General features: G+C 35.1%; 1 protein-coding gene across 1 annotated transcript in view; it reads left to right on the forward strand.

Moving 5' to 3' along the window:
* The first annotated feature begins 8,193 nt into the window (after positions 1–8,193).
* Positions 8,194–18,153, forward strand: part of LOC149775644 (uncharacterized) — a 33,246-nt gene continuing 23,286 nt past the window's right edge. Inside the window, exons 1-3 of the mRNA XM_089943671.1 lie at positions 8,194–8,246; positions 13,989–14,026; positions 16,766–16,786. Of these exons, the coding sequence (XP_089799797.1) occupies positions 8,244–8,246; positions 13,989–14,026; positions 16,766–16,786 (62 nt within the window). The 5' untranslated portion in view covers positions 8,194–8,243. The remainder of the gene's footprint in view (positions 8,247–13,988; positions 14,027–16,765; positions 16,787–18,153) is intronic.

An 18,153-nucleotide genomic window follows, 5' to 3' on the forward strand; every position in this document is an offset into this window, starting at 1 on the left:
AATATATTATGGGCCTGTATAGCGTCAAGGGAAATTGAACATGGTGGGTCTATATAGCGTCAAGGGAAATTTAACATGGTGGGACTGTCTAGGGACAATGATGGTAGAGGGCCAAACACAACAGAGACAGAGACAGACATACACTAGTACAAGCCTGAGATTTATATATAAAGCATTACCAAGACCTGAAATTTTGCTGGGGTGTTCAAAAATTTGCATAATTGTAATGATGCTATAAATAGCTATAATCAAGGAAAAGCTCAACGCCAAAATAGATGTGACTAAAAGTAACGCTAAAATGACGAAATTGTCCCAGAATTTAAAGGAAAATAAACATATCCCCGAAAATTAAGTTACAATGATTTAGACTAAAATGGATAAAATTAGTAACTACTTACAATATCAACTTGTGTGACGATAGTGGACAAACACCCATGTATCTATTTATAGCTGTAATCAGCTGAAATTCCTATGAAATCTCACTATCTATTTATAGCTACAACTTGTAGGTTATTCCTTTGGAAAACCCCACTATCTTTTTATAGCCTCAGCTTGAGCGACGTTCCTGTTTATGAACTCTAGTACATATGTATAGCTACAACCTGTGGAAAACCCCACGTCCATATTTATAGTCTCAAAATTTCCAGCGTCAGTGACGTTACTGTACTGGAAACTAGGGGATAAATGGCAACAGTGTTGCAAGTGGCTGACCTGAATTCGCGCTACCGTAGGTAGGTAGAATGTATTTGATAGGGATAAAGGGAGTTTTATAGGGACAAACAGAGACCAATGCACACACACACACACACGCACACCACAGAGGGAAGAAGAAAAAAAAACCCAAAATATACTATTCACACAGGGAAGAGGAAAAAACCAATAAATATACTATCCAGACGTTCTTACACTAACACACACACACACAGATCGAAGAATAAAACCAAAATTAAAATATACTATCCATACAAACGTACGCTAACGCATACAAACCCCAAATATACTATCCATACCAACGTACGCTAACGCATACAAACCCCAAATATACTATTCATACAAACGTACGTGAATGCATACAAACCCGAAATATGCTATTCATACAAACGTACGTGAACGCATACAAACCCCAAATATACTATCTATACAAACGTACGCTAACGCATACAAACCCCAAATATACTATCCACACAACGTCGCTAACGCATACAAACCCCAAATATACTATCCACACAACGTCACTAACGCGTACAAACCCCAAATATACTATCCACACAACGTCGCTAACGCGTACAAACCCCAAATATACTATCCACACAAACGTACGCGAACGCATAAAAACCCCAAATATACTATCCACACAACGTCGCTGACGCATACAAACTCCAAATATACTATCCATACAACGTCGCTAACGCGTACAAACCCCAAATATACTATCCACACAAACGTACGCCCATCATGGCTACGCATTTCCTGATATCAAGAATCATGAGACTAGGAGTGCGGGAAAGATCGTGAGGGCGAAAGAGAGACGTGGTACCTTCTAGCAGAAAAAACAGCCCTTTTTAGGGCTCCAAAAGATTGCCTTTTATTAAATAGGGAACCATATTTGGCTTGGTATCCCTCCTTGACTAAACTATTTTCGAAACAAACTTGACCCATTGGAACACCACAACAAACTTAACTTGTTAAACCTAACAGTGACAAAACTTGTATATGTCGCTTAGACATATTAATTTAAATAAGACCAGTATGGTTATTTTTATGTATACTAAGTACTAATATTAGATAGATACGTTAGGAAGTAGGAAATTTAACAGACTCGTTATATTTGAACTAATTGCACAGGTGGAAAACACATTATTGGTACTTTTTATTGTCCATTAGCAAAAACGGGACTTGATTTGAAATAAGAACGGGCTGGCGTTTTGGGGAGTACTTAACATCCATCGCTGGCTTGCTGAGCACCTTTACACCTCCTTTACCACGCTCGGACATTGTACACGTGGCAGAATGTGGAACGATTTCCACCTGCCACATGCCCATGTGTCCTAATGTGACGTCATCGCTACCGACCAGTCGTAGCGGGCTTTACATACTGCTTGGTTTGACACCTGAGGCATTTCAAACCAACTAAGAAAAATGAGTGTGTGGTGAGACTATTCCCACTCATGTTTAAAGCCTTTCCGTCAGGTTGTTAAGGACTAGTTAGTCCTACACCTGAGTGGCTAAATTTAAAAGTAGTCTGTGAGTACATAAAAGCCTAGGGGATGAGGCTCTCTTTCCTTCCCCAGGAGTAATTAAAAATCACGCGGTGCGTGATTAAACCAGTGATACATGCTCCATTGGAGCGAAAATCACTTTAATTTAAGTAAGCAAGCAAGCAAGTTCGGGTACCGTCTCTAGCACTCTTGATGACACCAACTGTCTGGGTTATTTTCTTTCTTGCAAGCCCCTATGTTCCACTTCTGTTTGTGATAATAACTTGTGATACTTCACATTTTCTAAAGTGGAAATCTTTACAAGCCGTACAAAATACAAAACTTATATGACTTTGGCTTTTGACACTTGCACAGACTCTTCACTTTATAAGTGTCACGAGAAAATTGTATATCCAATTTTTACCATTTTCCAAAACACGCACACACTTGCAGCTTGACCAGAAATATGTACATCTTGTTTTGTGGATAAGTCACAGACACGTCCAAGCATATACAGGTGATTATGAACATTAGGAATATCCCCTCATTTTTTCAGAAATATCAAAGCTTTTATGTGCATTTTCCCTTTTCCACTCTATATTAGTACTTAGATTTGTTCCAAAAAAGAAAAAAGAAACGAAACAATTAAAAAAAAAATGAATTTTGAATTCAGATTTCTCTCTGTTTATAATTTTTTTCAAGTTGATGGTGCATGACAGATTACATTCGCCTACCTTTCCAAAGTGAGAGACATTTCTTCACATGTCATTGCCTTTGTTAACTTCGGTTTCATTGGTTAGTTATCGTTAATCTTTAATTTTTTGATGCATTTCTTTTTGATAGAAGATTTAAGGCTTTCTAGTGTTGTAACGGTATTTATGTTGTTTAGTCTGTTGATGAAATTATCTATAGCAAAGTGCTTAAGATTTCTCAGTTTGTTTTTTTTTTTATTTCAAGCCCTACAAAAGGAGACCAAGTTTGTCTTGAAAGAGGACTGAAACTCTAAATTACACGGGCGTGAAGGAAAACATCGTTGTGTTCACTCTAATCATGCTTGCCGTATCTCTTTGTGTTTTAGAGGCCATATTTCTTCTTAAGTAAATACACGCATCAATAGACAGACAGACTGGGTCATCATCCTTGAGGTTCACTGTACTTTCGGTTCTTTACTTCATACAAACCCCAAATTTATTAGTTTGAAGAAAAAAAAAGATAACATACCCCTCAATACTGTAACACGTCTGTTCTGACTCTACCGATGTGAGTGTGAGTGTTTACGTTAAAATATTTAAGTAAGATATAAAAAAATGGTCAGCTTGAAAACGCGAACCAATACTGTGACGCTCAGTATTTTGATGTGGTAAGAAGAAATGGTACAATACACAAACAGGGCTTGTAAGTTCACATTCCAGTCTGTCTGCACTGTAATGGTAACAACGCAAGAGCGTAGGGATTATTATGCCACACAGTCCTAGAACAAAACAATGCATCACCCGTTGTAAGCCATTTCATTGGCTATACTTATTTTCTTACCGCGTTCACTTCGAATTGACTTGAGTAGCTATTCACACAGTGACGAGAATGGCCATGCTTTACTGGGTCTATCCTATAAGCGATTTATATAAAAAAAATATTTTTAAAAATTAAACTAATGCACGAACAATGGTACCATGGGCGATCCCATGGAAATTGTGTCCGTCTTATTGCAAAATACATCAACATTTAATTTAACCGTGCAGATCGCTAGAACAAACCTCTAATAATACACATTTTGAAAAGTGTTGTGTGACACTGATCGCCATTGTCGCTTGGTGTCTGCTTTCTTCTTCGAAAAGAGATCGTTTCGTCTTGACTATAAAAATTTAATTTGACTAAGTTTTACGCACTACTTGAACTCATACATTTCACGTTGTAGGTGTAAGCCGTCGTTCTCAGTTTTCTGGAGTTCGTTTTTGCGTTTATCAGATGTGATACTATTTTTTATGGACCGAACGAAATTTCTTTTGGCGTGAATCAGGACTCGTGGTTTTGTGGCATAAATGGAGAGCATTGATTAAAGCTCAGTTATGTCGTCTTCGAAATCGCTGACACGGATCTGAGCTAACACGTCAGGTCTTGTGTGAAGCGACACGGCACGTCATTGCCTTTTACTTTCTCAATGAAATCGTTTCATCTTATTGCAAAATTACATTTGACTAGGTTTCATACGCAGCAGGTCTCTGTATATAAGGAGAGTGTCTTAGCGTCAGAGTATTCATTCCACTCTCAAACGATCAAGAAGATGGAAGAGTCAGCACAGATCGACCTGCTGGTCAAATATATGCTAAAAGTCATACGAAAGCATAATTCACAGGCGAAAGTGGCAAACAAACTTACTCTTTTGGTCGTTGATTTGATGAGAGTCATACGAAAGTGTGTAAGTGCTGATGAAGTATGCTATATCTGCAAAGGTAAATGGGTATTTGTCTCCAGAATACCTGTTTCGTCTAAGAAAGAGAGACAAAGGTCAAGATACCTAATATCGTTGTCAGGAGAAAGGACACTGGGATTCAGAGTGCCCTAAGAGAAAAGAGAAGAAACACAAACAAAACGAAAAAGAGAAGAGGGATTCAGAAGAAGAAGAAATTGAAGATGAGGAAGAACTTGTGCCAGTGAAGACATGGAAATGGAAAAATTGACAATGTGAGCCGATGCGTTGGCCCTGATGTGAAATTTCATACTACCTTCTAAAAGAGAATAGACAAGAAAGAAAACGTAAGTATCTCTTGGTCTTGACATTGTATAATAAGGATGGCGTGTTTAGTTTTTACTCACACTTAATGAAATTGTGCTCTTTCACCTCTCTCTATCCCTCTGGATCATGTTTTAGTTAGAATTGAAATGGAAGGATGTTTTCCTTCACGCACGCTCTTTAGGCATGCAAGTCGGTAAACAATAGTCAGTCTATTGATCCATCATTTTGTGTCTTGATGTTTCCTAAATCACACACTGATGCCATAAAATAACGGGTTAAATGGGTTTTGTAGTGTTGGGGGTGGGGTGAAGGTGTTTGGCAGAGTTGGTCATTGCAGGTGAGGGCTTAGGTGCTTTCAAAAAACTTTTTCTTCTTCACTCTGTGTTGATGGAATATAATGGGTTATTTTCTTCACTCTCTGTTGATAGTATATATAAAGGGTTATTTCTTCACTCCGTGTGGATAGTGTATAACGGTTTTCTTCTTCTTCCCTCTGTGGTGTGCGTGTGTGTGTGTGTGTGTGTGTGTGTGTTCGCGTACGTTGTGTAGATCGTATATTTGGTTGGTTTTTGTTCTTCTTCCTCCCGAGTGTGGATAGTATATTTGGGGTTTGTATGCGTTAGCGACGTTGTGTGGATAGTATATTTGGGGTTTGTATGAGTTAGCGACGTTGTGTGGATAGTATATTTGGGGTTTGTATGCGTTAGCGTACGTTTGTATAGATAGTATATTTGGGGTTTGTATGCGTTCACGTACGTTTGTATGAATAGTATATTTGGGGTTTGTATGCGTTCACGTACGTTTGTATGAATAGTATATTTGGGGTTTGTATGCGTTAGCGTACGTTGGTATGGATAGTATATTTGGGGTTTGTATGCGTTAGCGTACGTTTGTATGGATAGTATATTTTAATTTTGGTTTTATTCTTCGATCTGTGTGTGTGTGTGTGTGTGTTAGTGTAAGAACGTCTGGATAGTATATTTATTGGTTTTTTCCTCTTCCCTGTGTGAATAGTATATTTTGGGCTTGTTTTTTCTTCTTTCCTCTGTGGTGTGCGTGTGTGTGTGTGTGTGTGTGTGTGTGTGTGTGTGCATTGGTCTCTGTTTGTCCCTATAAAACTCCCTTTATCCCTATCAAATACATTCTACCTACCTACCTACGGTAGCGCGAATTCAGGTCAGCCACTTGCAACACTGTTGCCATTTATCCCCTAGTTTCCAGTACAGTGACGTCACTGACGCTGGAAATTTTGAGACTATAAATATGGACGTGGGGTTTTCCACAGGTTGTAGCTATACATATGTACTAGAGTTCATAAACAGGAACGTCGCTCAAGCTGAGGCTATAAAAAGATAGTGGGGTTTTCCAAAGGAATAACCTACAAGTTGTAGCTATAAATAGATAGTGATATTTCATAGGAATTTCAGCTGATTACAGCTATAAATAGATACATGGGTGTTTATCCACTATCGTCACACAAGTTGATATTGTAAGTAGTTACTAATTTTATCCATTTTAGTCTAAATCATTGTAACTTAATTTTCGGGGATATGTTTATTTTCCTTTAAATTCTGGGACAATTTCGTCATTTTAGCGTTACTTTTAGTCACATCCATTTTGGCGTTGAGCTTTTCCTTGATTATAGCTATTCATAGCATCATTACAATTATGCAAATTTTTGAACACCCCAGCAAAATTTCAGGTCTTGGAAATGCTTTATATATAAATCTCAGGCTTGTACTAGTGTATGTCTGTCTCTGTCTCTGTTGTGTTTGGCCCTCTACCATCATTGTCCCTAGACAGTCCCACCATGTTAAATTTCCCTTGACGCTATATAGACCCACCATGTTCGATTTCCCTTGACGCTATAAAGGCCCGTAATATATTCCCTTGTTCAATTCCCCTTAACGCTATACAGGCCCACCTTGTTCAATTTTCATTGTTCCTAGAGAGACCCAATCTATTGTCCCTCTATAGTCCCATCCCTGTTTCAATTTCCCATGTTAATTTCCTTTGTCCCTAGACAGACCCAAACATCAGTACAAATGTTTGAACACGACAGTAGTACAGAACACCGCCCAAACAAATTTCTGTCCTTTAAATTCTGTACAACACACAAAGACTTGGACACTACCACACACTCGTATATATCTCCACCCGGACCGTTATGGTCCAAATCTGTGATTTCAGCATGCAGCGTCAGTAGCGTTTCAATAGGTAAAATTAGTATCATTTCCAGAGAGACATAAGCGCCGAACTAAAGCATTTATTGACTGCTATTGGTTTTACCCGTAGTTCCAGTCTAAAATTGCTCCATCCTGAAGCTTATCCCCAGGCATCCCCCTCCGAAAAGAATTCCATGCTACCCTTATGTTCCACCCAAAGGGGAAGTAGCTGATGTCACTTTTCCACTCTACTGCTCAGCTGATCCCATTGTCATATTAATAGGCGATAATAAAAGATAGAAACAAGTACTTGGGCTGTTGATGTTTATAGATGTACATTGCTATTAATTAAGTCTTTAAAGCAAAAAATAAATTGAATGAACCAAACGCTCAACCTATTGTATCTTTTGTGCTTTTGAATATCTCAACATTAAGAAAATTAAATTGTGTAATATAATTTTAATATCAAAGCCATGACAATATTTGGAAGTCGTATTGGTTTTGAGACTTATTAAAAAGTTTCGAAGTGGGAGAAAAGGTATTTAAACTTTCTTAGAAACGCACTGCTCAAAGCCATTTATCTGGACATATATTTTAAGAAAGTCAAATAATTTTCAAATAGGATAAAACAGTTTTTCTATTGACCAAACTTCTATTCTTTGAACACAAATCAGCAAAACCCGTTATATAGAAAATAGGAGTTTGAATGTCATTAATTTTATAGCGCATAAAATAATATTTCAGTTATAGGAGCGGATTTCAAATTTTATCGCACACATACACTATGCCAAATTGTAAGCAACGCATTTATTTCCAAACGGAAAATATCTTTTTCGTGTTCACACAAAGCTTAGATGCATTGAACTTATCGTTTATTACTTTATCTGAAGACCATGTTATATTTCGCTGGCATGCAAAGTGATTATATGGTAAGACCACGGGCCCAGACAAACTCTAGCTAGTCATCGTTGTGCCACTCTACAAAGAAATAAAAAAACGACAGAGAATGAAAGCGGATCGGATATCAGGTTGCGGTATATACTTTCTTATAACACACTGTATGTTCATTCTTGCGCTCATACGTGTTTTATAGAGTGTTAAGAACAAACTAGAAGCGCACATGGAAGCCAACTGAAAGACATTTACATGGTAAGATCATTGTAATCACATTTTAGTAAATTTTAGTGTTCTGTCTACTATTAAACAAGTTTACCTGATATTTTATTTGAAACCTTTGTCATAGATCCGAGAAAATTATGCGATGGTCTTTCCATCTTAGTCTATTAGCAAAGTTTATTAATCCTTCTAGTCCACTGGGAAGATTGAAACAGAAATTTATTATCATCTTCCTCCCATGAAGATCATGAAAATGGTGTCACTTAGACATCCAATATGGCTGCCACAACCGCAATCTTGTAAGTAGTATTATCATCACTACTTCTGAACATAAGATCATAATGACATGAACCTTTCACCAAAATTCTTTTTGTCATGTTTCGTTTGTCCTAAATGATAACGGGGCCGATGTCTCATCCAATATGGTAGCGTACGATCATCGTGAAAATCTGATCATCGAAACTCCTCCTGAATGGATGGTTGTATTGACCAGCATTTTTTCTAAAAGACTCTTGATGATGTCCTGAATGAAACTAGTACTCGCTTGAAATGTCAAATATGGCTGCCTCGGGACTGCATTTCTCCTATTGTTGCCGATGTCGAATGGATGATAATATTAACATTGGATTTTCACTAAAAGGCTTCTTACGATGTCCAGTTAGACCTAAAAGAAACTGGTTCCATCAAATATTTAAAATGACTGCCACAAGGTACATTTTGAACATATTCTTGTCGCCAATCCTCCTGAGGTGATGGACACGGCATCATGGGGTTTCCAATTAAGATTTAAATGAAAATGGTACTGCTCAGATCTACATCATCAACATCTTCCATCGCTAGCACTTCTAAATGTATGTCCATTGATACGTGGGGATTTTCGCGAAAGACATCATGTTAAGTCTAGTTTCTCTATGAGCTTGTGGGTACATTCAAATGTCCACAACACCACCAATAACCTACATGTCTCAAGTACATCGACTGGCTCTAAGACATCGTCGACCTCACTACGTTTAGTTGGAGAAAAACAAGTTATTTTCCAGCTGTCCCATATTCACACATAATATCTTCGTTGTTAGTACCGCAAATGTCACAGTGGGACTATTAGAATTCACATAATTCGAGAAATCAACATTCTAGTTACCTGACTCATGTAGGAACAACGCGTCACCCACCTAAGAAGGATACTATCATCCTCATCCTCGTTATCGCTGGTAATGACATCAGTTTGCTTACTAAACCATGTCTTAAAACCATTTTCATAGCAATAGTTTGAAGTATCGCACCATCACAATATAAATCATATTGATCCAGGACAATAAATTAATTAAACACTCAATTCTTTTATTAATGCTCGTGAGGAATCTTGTAATTAGAGCACATCCGTACTTTGCCTTAAAATTAAAAACGACTCCTTGAAACACGAAAGAGATTTACTTCAGGCTTTACACATTTAGTCAACATGCAGGTATTGATCGATAACTAAAACGTATTTCAAAATCATTTGTTCAAACATTTTGTATTGTCATGCTTTAAATGCATTGTTTTAGAGCCGCGATTCTAAATCGCTGACTATGAATGAGGTTTAGTTATCACGCTTTTGTTACCTGGCCCCTTATTCATTAGGCTAATATAATCAAAGTGTGATTTTGACGTTGTTGTTACTTGACACCTTTGTTATTTAAACGACAGACATTGCGTACCTCGCTTCGGCACCTCTGGTGATAAAAACGTCATGACTGAGCTCATTGTCTTTGATAGAGCACAAGATAAATGCTAATTAAACGTTGTGACAACGGAACCTTATAAGAAAGCCTTTAGAATATGACAACGGAACCTTATAAGAAAGCCTTTAGAATATACATTTATTAGGAATTTTGCCTGTGAAATAAATCTTTATCTAGTAAGTTAGATATGCAATAAGGGTGCCGTGGTAACCATCTTAAACTTTTTGTATATCAGCATGTCTGAACAGATGGTCATAATGGTATGGGGTTTTAACACAAAAAACTTTTAAAATCTAATTGGTTATAAATAACATTAGTGCTGACCAGACCTCCAACGTCTTGACTACCTTTCAAATTATGGTATCACTTGTATTCGTTAAAGAAATATTCGTTAAATCCCTTGTCATTAAAGGGATAGTCATATTGCCATGAGATGTTCATTAACATACTTATCTAGAAATGGATGATGATATTAACATGTGATTTTCATTCACACATTTATCATTACGTGTAGTTGCTCCTAATTGAAGATTATATTAATGTAAACACCACAAAAATTAGACAAATCGTGCAAAGTTTCTTCTCTGGAATGGATGACTCTAGTGATATTTTGAAACTGCTTCTTTCTTGCAGCACATGTTTGTTCCTGTATAAAAACGATGCTGGTAAAATCTCAAAAAATGGCTGCCTTGACGGCTATCCTGAAAATCTATATCTGATTACGTCCCTTAATAGATCGTATCGGCATCTTATTGCCATGTATACGATATATCAGTAGGAAACTAGTTCTAATGAAACCGATGCTTATCTAAACTCGAACACAGCACCATAGCCATCGCCAAAATCTAGCTATTGCTACCCCTCTTACATAAATGATGGCATTGAATTGGGCAATCAATAAAACACCTCCTGGAATGAAATAGTTCTGAATGAAAATGGTTCATATATGACAACCAACTTATCATTGGTTTTAGAAGAATGGGATTACGTCAAAGGTCACTATCAGCTGTTTTGTACTTAATTGAGTTCATGCTAATATTGACTTGTACATGTGCACGTACATTTTGAAAAGATTTTGTATTTAGTTATATTTTAAGAAACAAATTGATTAGTCGGCACCCTGTCATAGATTTTGAGGATTAGGTTTATGGCTGCAGTGGCTTGTGAGCATGATTGTTACGACACTATCGTCTACAACTAAGTAAAAGAAAGACGTAACATTAATAAATAATTTATTTCTCTGAGTTATGAAGTGAGATTTTAAGAGGAACTTAGTGTATTGTGAATTCAATCCCAAATAATCCAAATTGTTCTATCATAAGTCCAAAAGTAGAGACTGTTCCGAATGAATTCCAATATTGGTTGTGCTGATGTACCAATAATCCTGAATAGGTTCATATACCAACAGTCTTGATGTGTCACAATGATATAATCCAGAATGTTTTTGAATGATTTTACAATAATCCCAAAGTAGTGTTTTAGTCCAAAAACGTCAATGAGCACTTTGTAATTTCTATGAATAATTTAATTCAGTGATTCCTCTCAAATTATGTCTGATCAGAACAGTAAATAATTCCACAGATGGAACTATAAAGAGTTATAGTTTTGTTTGCCTCATTTCTATATACTAATTTTACGTGACCTAGAACACTATAAAAGGTCCAGAATGTGGGCCAAATGTTCGCTTCCACAACATTCTAAGATTGTAAACAAGGCTAGTCTTTGAACTCAGATATTTCTTTAAAACTTTCTGACATGACAAGAATCAGGGTTCACACAAAACTCTATCTTCAATCTTGGACAACAATCAGGTACACAATATAAATTATAAATATCTGTAACAATGACAACATAAAGAACCTGATTTGTATTATTTACCCAAGTTTATTACGTGAACCAAAATATCAGACTGAGACTATAACAATTCTCAACATTTAAAAAAAGAAATATACCATTGTTAGTTTGCGCCTATCGATTGTTTTATTCTAATTCTGTATGCACCTCAGCAATGAAAGTTATAATACTCTTCCTTTAGTACTTGAATAGTGTTTCAATTTATAATTTTTCTGTATGGATCATAGAATAGAAAACACAAAGCTATGATTTATTCTCACCACCTTACATTACAAACATGCGGATTACTTCGAGCTTTTAACTGTCGTTTTATATATATATATATATATATATATATATATATATATATATATATATATATATATATATATATATATATATATATATATATATATGTGTGTGTGTGTGTGTGTGTGTGTGTGTCTGTGTGTCTGTGTCTGTGTGTGTGTGTGTGTGTGTGTGGTGTTATTACACGTGTAGAAGAGGGGTGCAAGTTATTGTCAGAAAGAAAGTGAATGAAAACACAGGGGTCTGTAACATTAACTTCTTTTATGAGATTGTAAAATTAAATGTGCATACTCCAGCCTACTCTTTCTGACATCGATAGAGTCGAGAGAAAGATAGAGAGTGAAAAGACAGAATTCCCTAGGTCAGTCGTGCAAATATTACAAAGTCAAAGTATAAGGGTACACCATTAAAACAAAGACAAACATTGTGTTTGCTGCTGGTCACTCTCGTGACTTTGTATTGAACATGAATGATATTAGTGAACGAAATATAAAAGTCAAACGCTCAGCAAAGTTTATGAAGAATTAGGACCGCAAGATAAGTAGGTGTTACCAGAATGTATATCGTCTTCGAGAGACGTTGTCTATGATCCCCACGCATCAGCGCGAATCATTTGTACGTAATGTAATACTTTCCAGCTGTCCATTCATCCATCCGTTCATCCGTATGTACGTTGCCACATCTCTACATCTGTCCGATGTAAATTCACGAAATCGGATACCCATCTTGCCACTTTGAAATTGAGTTGCAAAGGATTGGTTATTCTCGGCTTCATAACTGAGATCCATGGAGGAGTCCAAGATCAAATATAAAAACATTTTGGTTACAAAGACATATTCAAATCTTTTCTGACCAATCTTAATCTATATATATATATATATATATATATATATATATATATATATATATATATATATATATATATATATATTGATGAGATTGTACAATTAAATATGCATATACTAGCCTACTCTGCAAGTATATGTATATATCAGTTGTAAGTATATATATATATATATATATATATATATATATATATATATATATATATATATATATATATATACGTGTGACGGTTTTCACGTTATGACTCTACGGTCACCGTCTAATGATGGGAAGGAATGATTTGGGGATCAGGACTGTTTTGTAATACGCGGTGTTGGGATTTGAGATTACGAACTATCGTAGTTGCTCTCAAATTAAAATTACGTGCAAAGATTTCCTTCAAAACGGACGTCGCTATCACCAAGAATCTGTCCACCCAGCTGAGATTTCAAGTTAATGCAGGAATGTCCAAAGTGAACCGATATGACCAAGTCTGATGAAAATGTGTTTAAAACTTTAATTTACAAGTTAACGTCCCAAAGGCAATGTTTTTATTTTGTTTATCGGGTTTTTGATGTACAGTAATCAAAATATTTCGTAATATTGCAAAGATTTACAGATCAGTGCATATTTTATTTAAAGAAAATAAAAGATGCATTTCTGTCTGCATATAACAAAAAGGTGAAAAAGAGGTTCTACAATTTTATTCGACAAGAGGTTTTGTGATACAAGCTGAACAAATCGAAATTAATACGTTAAAGCATTTTAGTAAGCATTTATGAACGAGGTATCAACTACGTGTTAAATAAATACTAGAAGCTACGGTAACAGTTATCACAAGTTAGCCGTTGAATATGTTTTCAAACGATCAAGACGAAATTGTATTCCTTTGGTTTTCTTTCAATACTATTCAGCTGTATGAAATAAAGGAACAAATTATTTTTGCAAACTAGTTTAATCTTTAATTTCTCAGAAAGAGAAATAACCTGGGCTGGTGAGTTATATATACACTACTAGCTACTTAAAATTAACGTGTCCACCTTCAAAAGGCGGTATTAATTTCATTCGTGTAAATTTCCTCTAGAACATGGCAGAAGGTGGCAATGATGACCCGGCAGAAAAGTAAGTATTACAATATACGGAATACCAATTGTTTAGATATGCATGATCTGGATTTTGTACGTATTTTGTATATTATACTTTCCTGCTAAGGAATTCGGACGGGTACACATCTTGAGTTCTTCAGGAAATGATTATCTGAATCTGAAAATGTATCAATACGACCGTTGCTTCAAACCCAAATCGTATAATGCATGGTAATAAAACAAAAGGAGTCTTGATGTGAAATACCATGACATTTCAGAAAGCAATTGTTCGGTGAAATATGTGGTGACAGGAAACGAATTGTCTACTAACGAATTTAAGGGGTTTCCAATTATAACAAAATTTTGACGTGCATGATTTTAATTGTTTGTGTTAGACATTCACTGTGCCTTAACGTACCAAATTAGAAGTGTTCAGCTATATCTACTTGATGATTCTATCACAGAAAAAGAAATGACATCCGACAATAGAAAATGAATTCATGGCTAATATTAATGTTCAAATCTGAATAGACTGGGAATTGCATGAATTTATCAAAAACGGTAATATGACTAGAATCAACGAACATCAAATAAAGGTGAATGTTCTACGAATGCACGCATGCAAATGTCTGTCTCCAACTCATAATTTGGCAATGAGTGTTTGAAAGCGAGAAAAAAATTACCACTAGTGTTATAAAGTTCACAAAATCGGTAAAGTTAACATCCTAACAGCTAGTTATGAAATATTGCAAAAGAAATACGCACCTTACAATCGAAAGATCCAACAAGACACTGGAGTTCGATAAATGATGTAGTCAAGAAAACACCTTTTCTAAATATTGCATTGCAAGAATGCTTTGAATATTTTAATGAAATAAACTCAGCAGACACAGACAGAACCAGGAACTCCAAGAAACTGCGCAAGTGGCGGATGTTGTCGATGACTCTTGCCTAATGACCCAATTACAGCTTAAGAAATGTTAAAAGTTGTTAACAATCTCAAATACATAAAGCAAGTTAAATTTATAATATATGAAATTAATTTATAAAAAGCTCAATTGTTGAAATACTACATGTCTTTGCAAAACATTTTATTATAATCTTGAATACTGGTTCGTACCCAATGATTGGACTAAATGTGATGTAATGCCAATTTATATAAATGTTTCACAACCGAGCTGTAAAATTATAAACCTATTATTTTACTTAGCTGTTTTGGTAACGCTTTTACAGATATACCACATTCAAGATTGTCTAAATTCCTTTATGATAATAAATTACTATCTGAGATTCAATCTGGATTCAGCAATAACTACTCCACTATAGACAATAGACACTCCGCTATAGACAATATATACTCCGCTATAGACAATAGATACTCCACTATAGACAATAGCTACTCCACTATAAGCTGTAAGACAATGGGAATATTTATCCGCACCATTGTTCTCCTCATTCCTAAATTACATCTAGTCCGTTCTACAGGTAACAGGTTATTTAAAACTAGCTTGGATTTAGAAAAGATCTATCTCTCATTACCCAAATACACCTAAACGCTTAATTAAGTTTAGAGCAGCAAATCGTAGGTTACCTGTTGAAACTGTTTTGCTTCAACGAATGATATTGTACACTCTATCAGTCGCAATAGATAGCGACTAAATATCACTATCTCATGCCGCATTATTATTTTCATGATGAAATATGTTAATTTGCGTCTGATGTTTTATATTTCAAGGACTAACTTTAATAAATATAATCAAGTAATGAAAACTGGTAACATACGACTCTTTAAAAATATTTGCCGATTCTTAGATTGTATTTGTCGAATTGTGTAATTCCTGTTAATCATATGATATGATATCACACGTTATTTTCATTTTGTGTCTCATATATGTTATAGACTTTACAACCTGAGTGTAATAATATTGTCTTGTCTCAGTATTAGACATTTACGTATAATTAATTTATTGTAGATGTACCATATACATTTGTAGGCAAATGAAAACCTTACTCCAATTAAAATCGAGACCTCTTATAATAAGTAGATCTGATGGACACCGACAAGAGGTCATGTTGTGTTTACACCGGGATTCACCAATCCAATCACATCTTTCGGATTTATGAAGCGAAAAACGTCATTCGGAACTTATGATTCCTAATGTTATCTTTAACACGAAATGCTACGCTTTATCTGATAGGTTATTAAACGTACGAGGACCAGAAATGTCAAAGGCCACATAAGGTAAACGTTGGTAGTATATATTTTATCTATGTTGGATATCTCGATTTTAATTAGATTTACGAAGTTCCCTGCACGATTGTGAATCCAACTTATTGTCAGGTGAAGAAAAGTTATTTCTACACGCGGAATTGTCTGTGTGTTACTATAGTTGAAATTATTAAATGTCAAATGTTTCCTAAATAGAAACAAAGTGAATTCAATTTTTTTTGCTGCCACTATCATTTCACAAAGAACGTTTCATTTTTATCATTTTATCCATTATTAAACTTATGGAAAACTAACTTGACATTTCCAATGTCGTAAATGTGCTGCGACTACTACATCTAATATTCTTAATGATGTTGCTTCTCCTGTTAATACTAATGCCATTATTATAATTATTATTATTACCTCATGATAGTTAATGCAAACATATTATGCCTACCGCCAAGATATCAATCAGAAATGTGAATCAAACATTACTTTACATAAATGATATGACCGTAGCGTCATACTTAAACAAACTCTAACATTAGCTATTCTTTATTTTTTCAGGCTTAGAAGAGATGAAATCAGGTAGAACTATGCGTAAATTTCTGTATTTTAAGACAACACTTTTTTGAGGCAGAACACTTTTGTCAAGACGAAACACGTTTTTGAGGCAGAACACTTTTGTCAAGGCAAAACACGTTTTTGAGGCAGAACACTTTTGTCAAGGCAAAAAATGTTTCGGACGAATGATACGTAATTATGCTCTTGACTACGATAATTAGCAAGAGTTTAATTTTGTTTGTTTTTCTTAAATTAATATGCAATTAGTTCAATAAATTTGAAATGAATTGAAGTACGGTGCTCTCATAATAGTGGGTTCAACTGGAAGATGTAGACTGTATTAAACAACGTTAACTATCTTGAAGCTGATACTCCAGATGACTATGAACATGGGTCGTTTAATACCTTGTAAGCAGGCTTTTTGTTCTACTTACAAAAACGGTAATGTCTAAACATTTTGCAAAGGAATTTCAAATTATCTCAATAAAATGGTGGATATATTCACCTGTGTGTTCATTTGTAAGTCGCATAGCATTATAGAAAACTGTGAGAGTATTTATCTCTTAAATAAAACTTGTCTTAAGCTTTAATATTAATCACCTGGGATTTATCATGGAAGAGGCTTAAATTTAATAGCATGGTTCATACAATAAGTAAAATATAGAGCAGACTTCTTCCTAAAACTACTCTTTTTTAAAAGATATTATACAGAAATGGAAACGGTAAAAGTGTTAGCTGTGTGGATACAGTTTGATACAATAACTTGTATTCGCTCAAGAATTTAATGATATTTTAAGGAACATGAAGCGGTCCAGGTGCTAGTTACATGGATACAAATTTCGAACTATCAGATACGATCATTTGTGTGCGTTAAATAATTCAATGATGATTATAATTTTGGCATAACAATTTAAAAGTTTCTTTGAGTCATACATTTCCTGTCATGGTCATAATGCAAGATATCGTATGACTTGTTCGTTGATGTACGCATCATTTTAACTTAAGGTCATCTATATAATTATGTTATTCATCTCTTAAACATAGAACCTGAAACATACACTTATCCTCGTTTACACGCCAGATTTATACATTTTCCAGCGCCTCTGAAAGGAAAAGAGCAAGCCTTTGTTATTTGGCCTAGAAGTTAATCTCATTACATTGGCATTCTTCTTCTTCTTCTTCTTCTTCTTCTTCTTCTTCTTATTATTATTATTATTATTATTATTATTGCTGTTGTTATTATTGTGGTTGTTAGGGTTATCTTTACACTACGGTTATGGAGATGTTATTTTTGACAATAAATGTCTCAGTTATATGGTGTAAGAACTTAAATAGAACGCATTATTTTATAAAATCTAGGGACAGCACTTTTCGCTCTGTTTGGCTGATAT

Source organism: Sinohyriopsis cumingii, chromosome 19 (genome assembly GCF_028554795.1).
Source record: "Sinohyriopsis cumingii isolate HCF-2022 chromosome 19, ASM2855479v2, whole genome shotgun sequence".
Classification (NCBI taxonomy): domain Eukaryota; kingdom Metazoa; phylum Mollusca; class Bivalvia; order Unionida; family Unionidae; genus Sinohyriopsis; species Sinohyriopsis cumingii.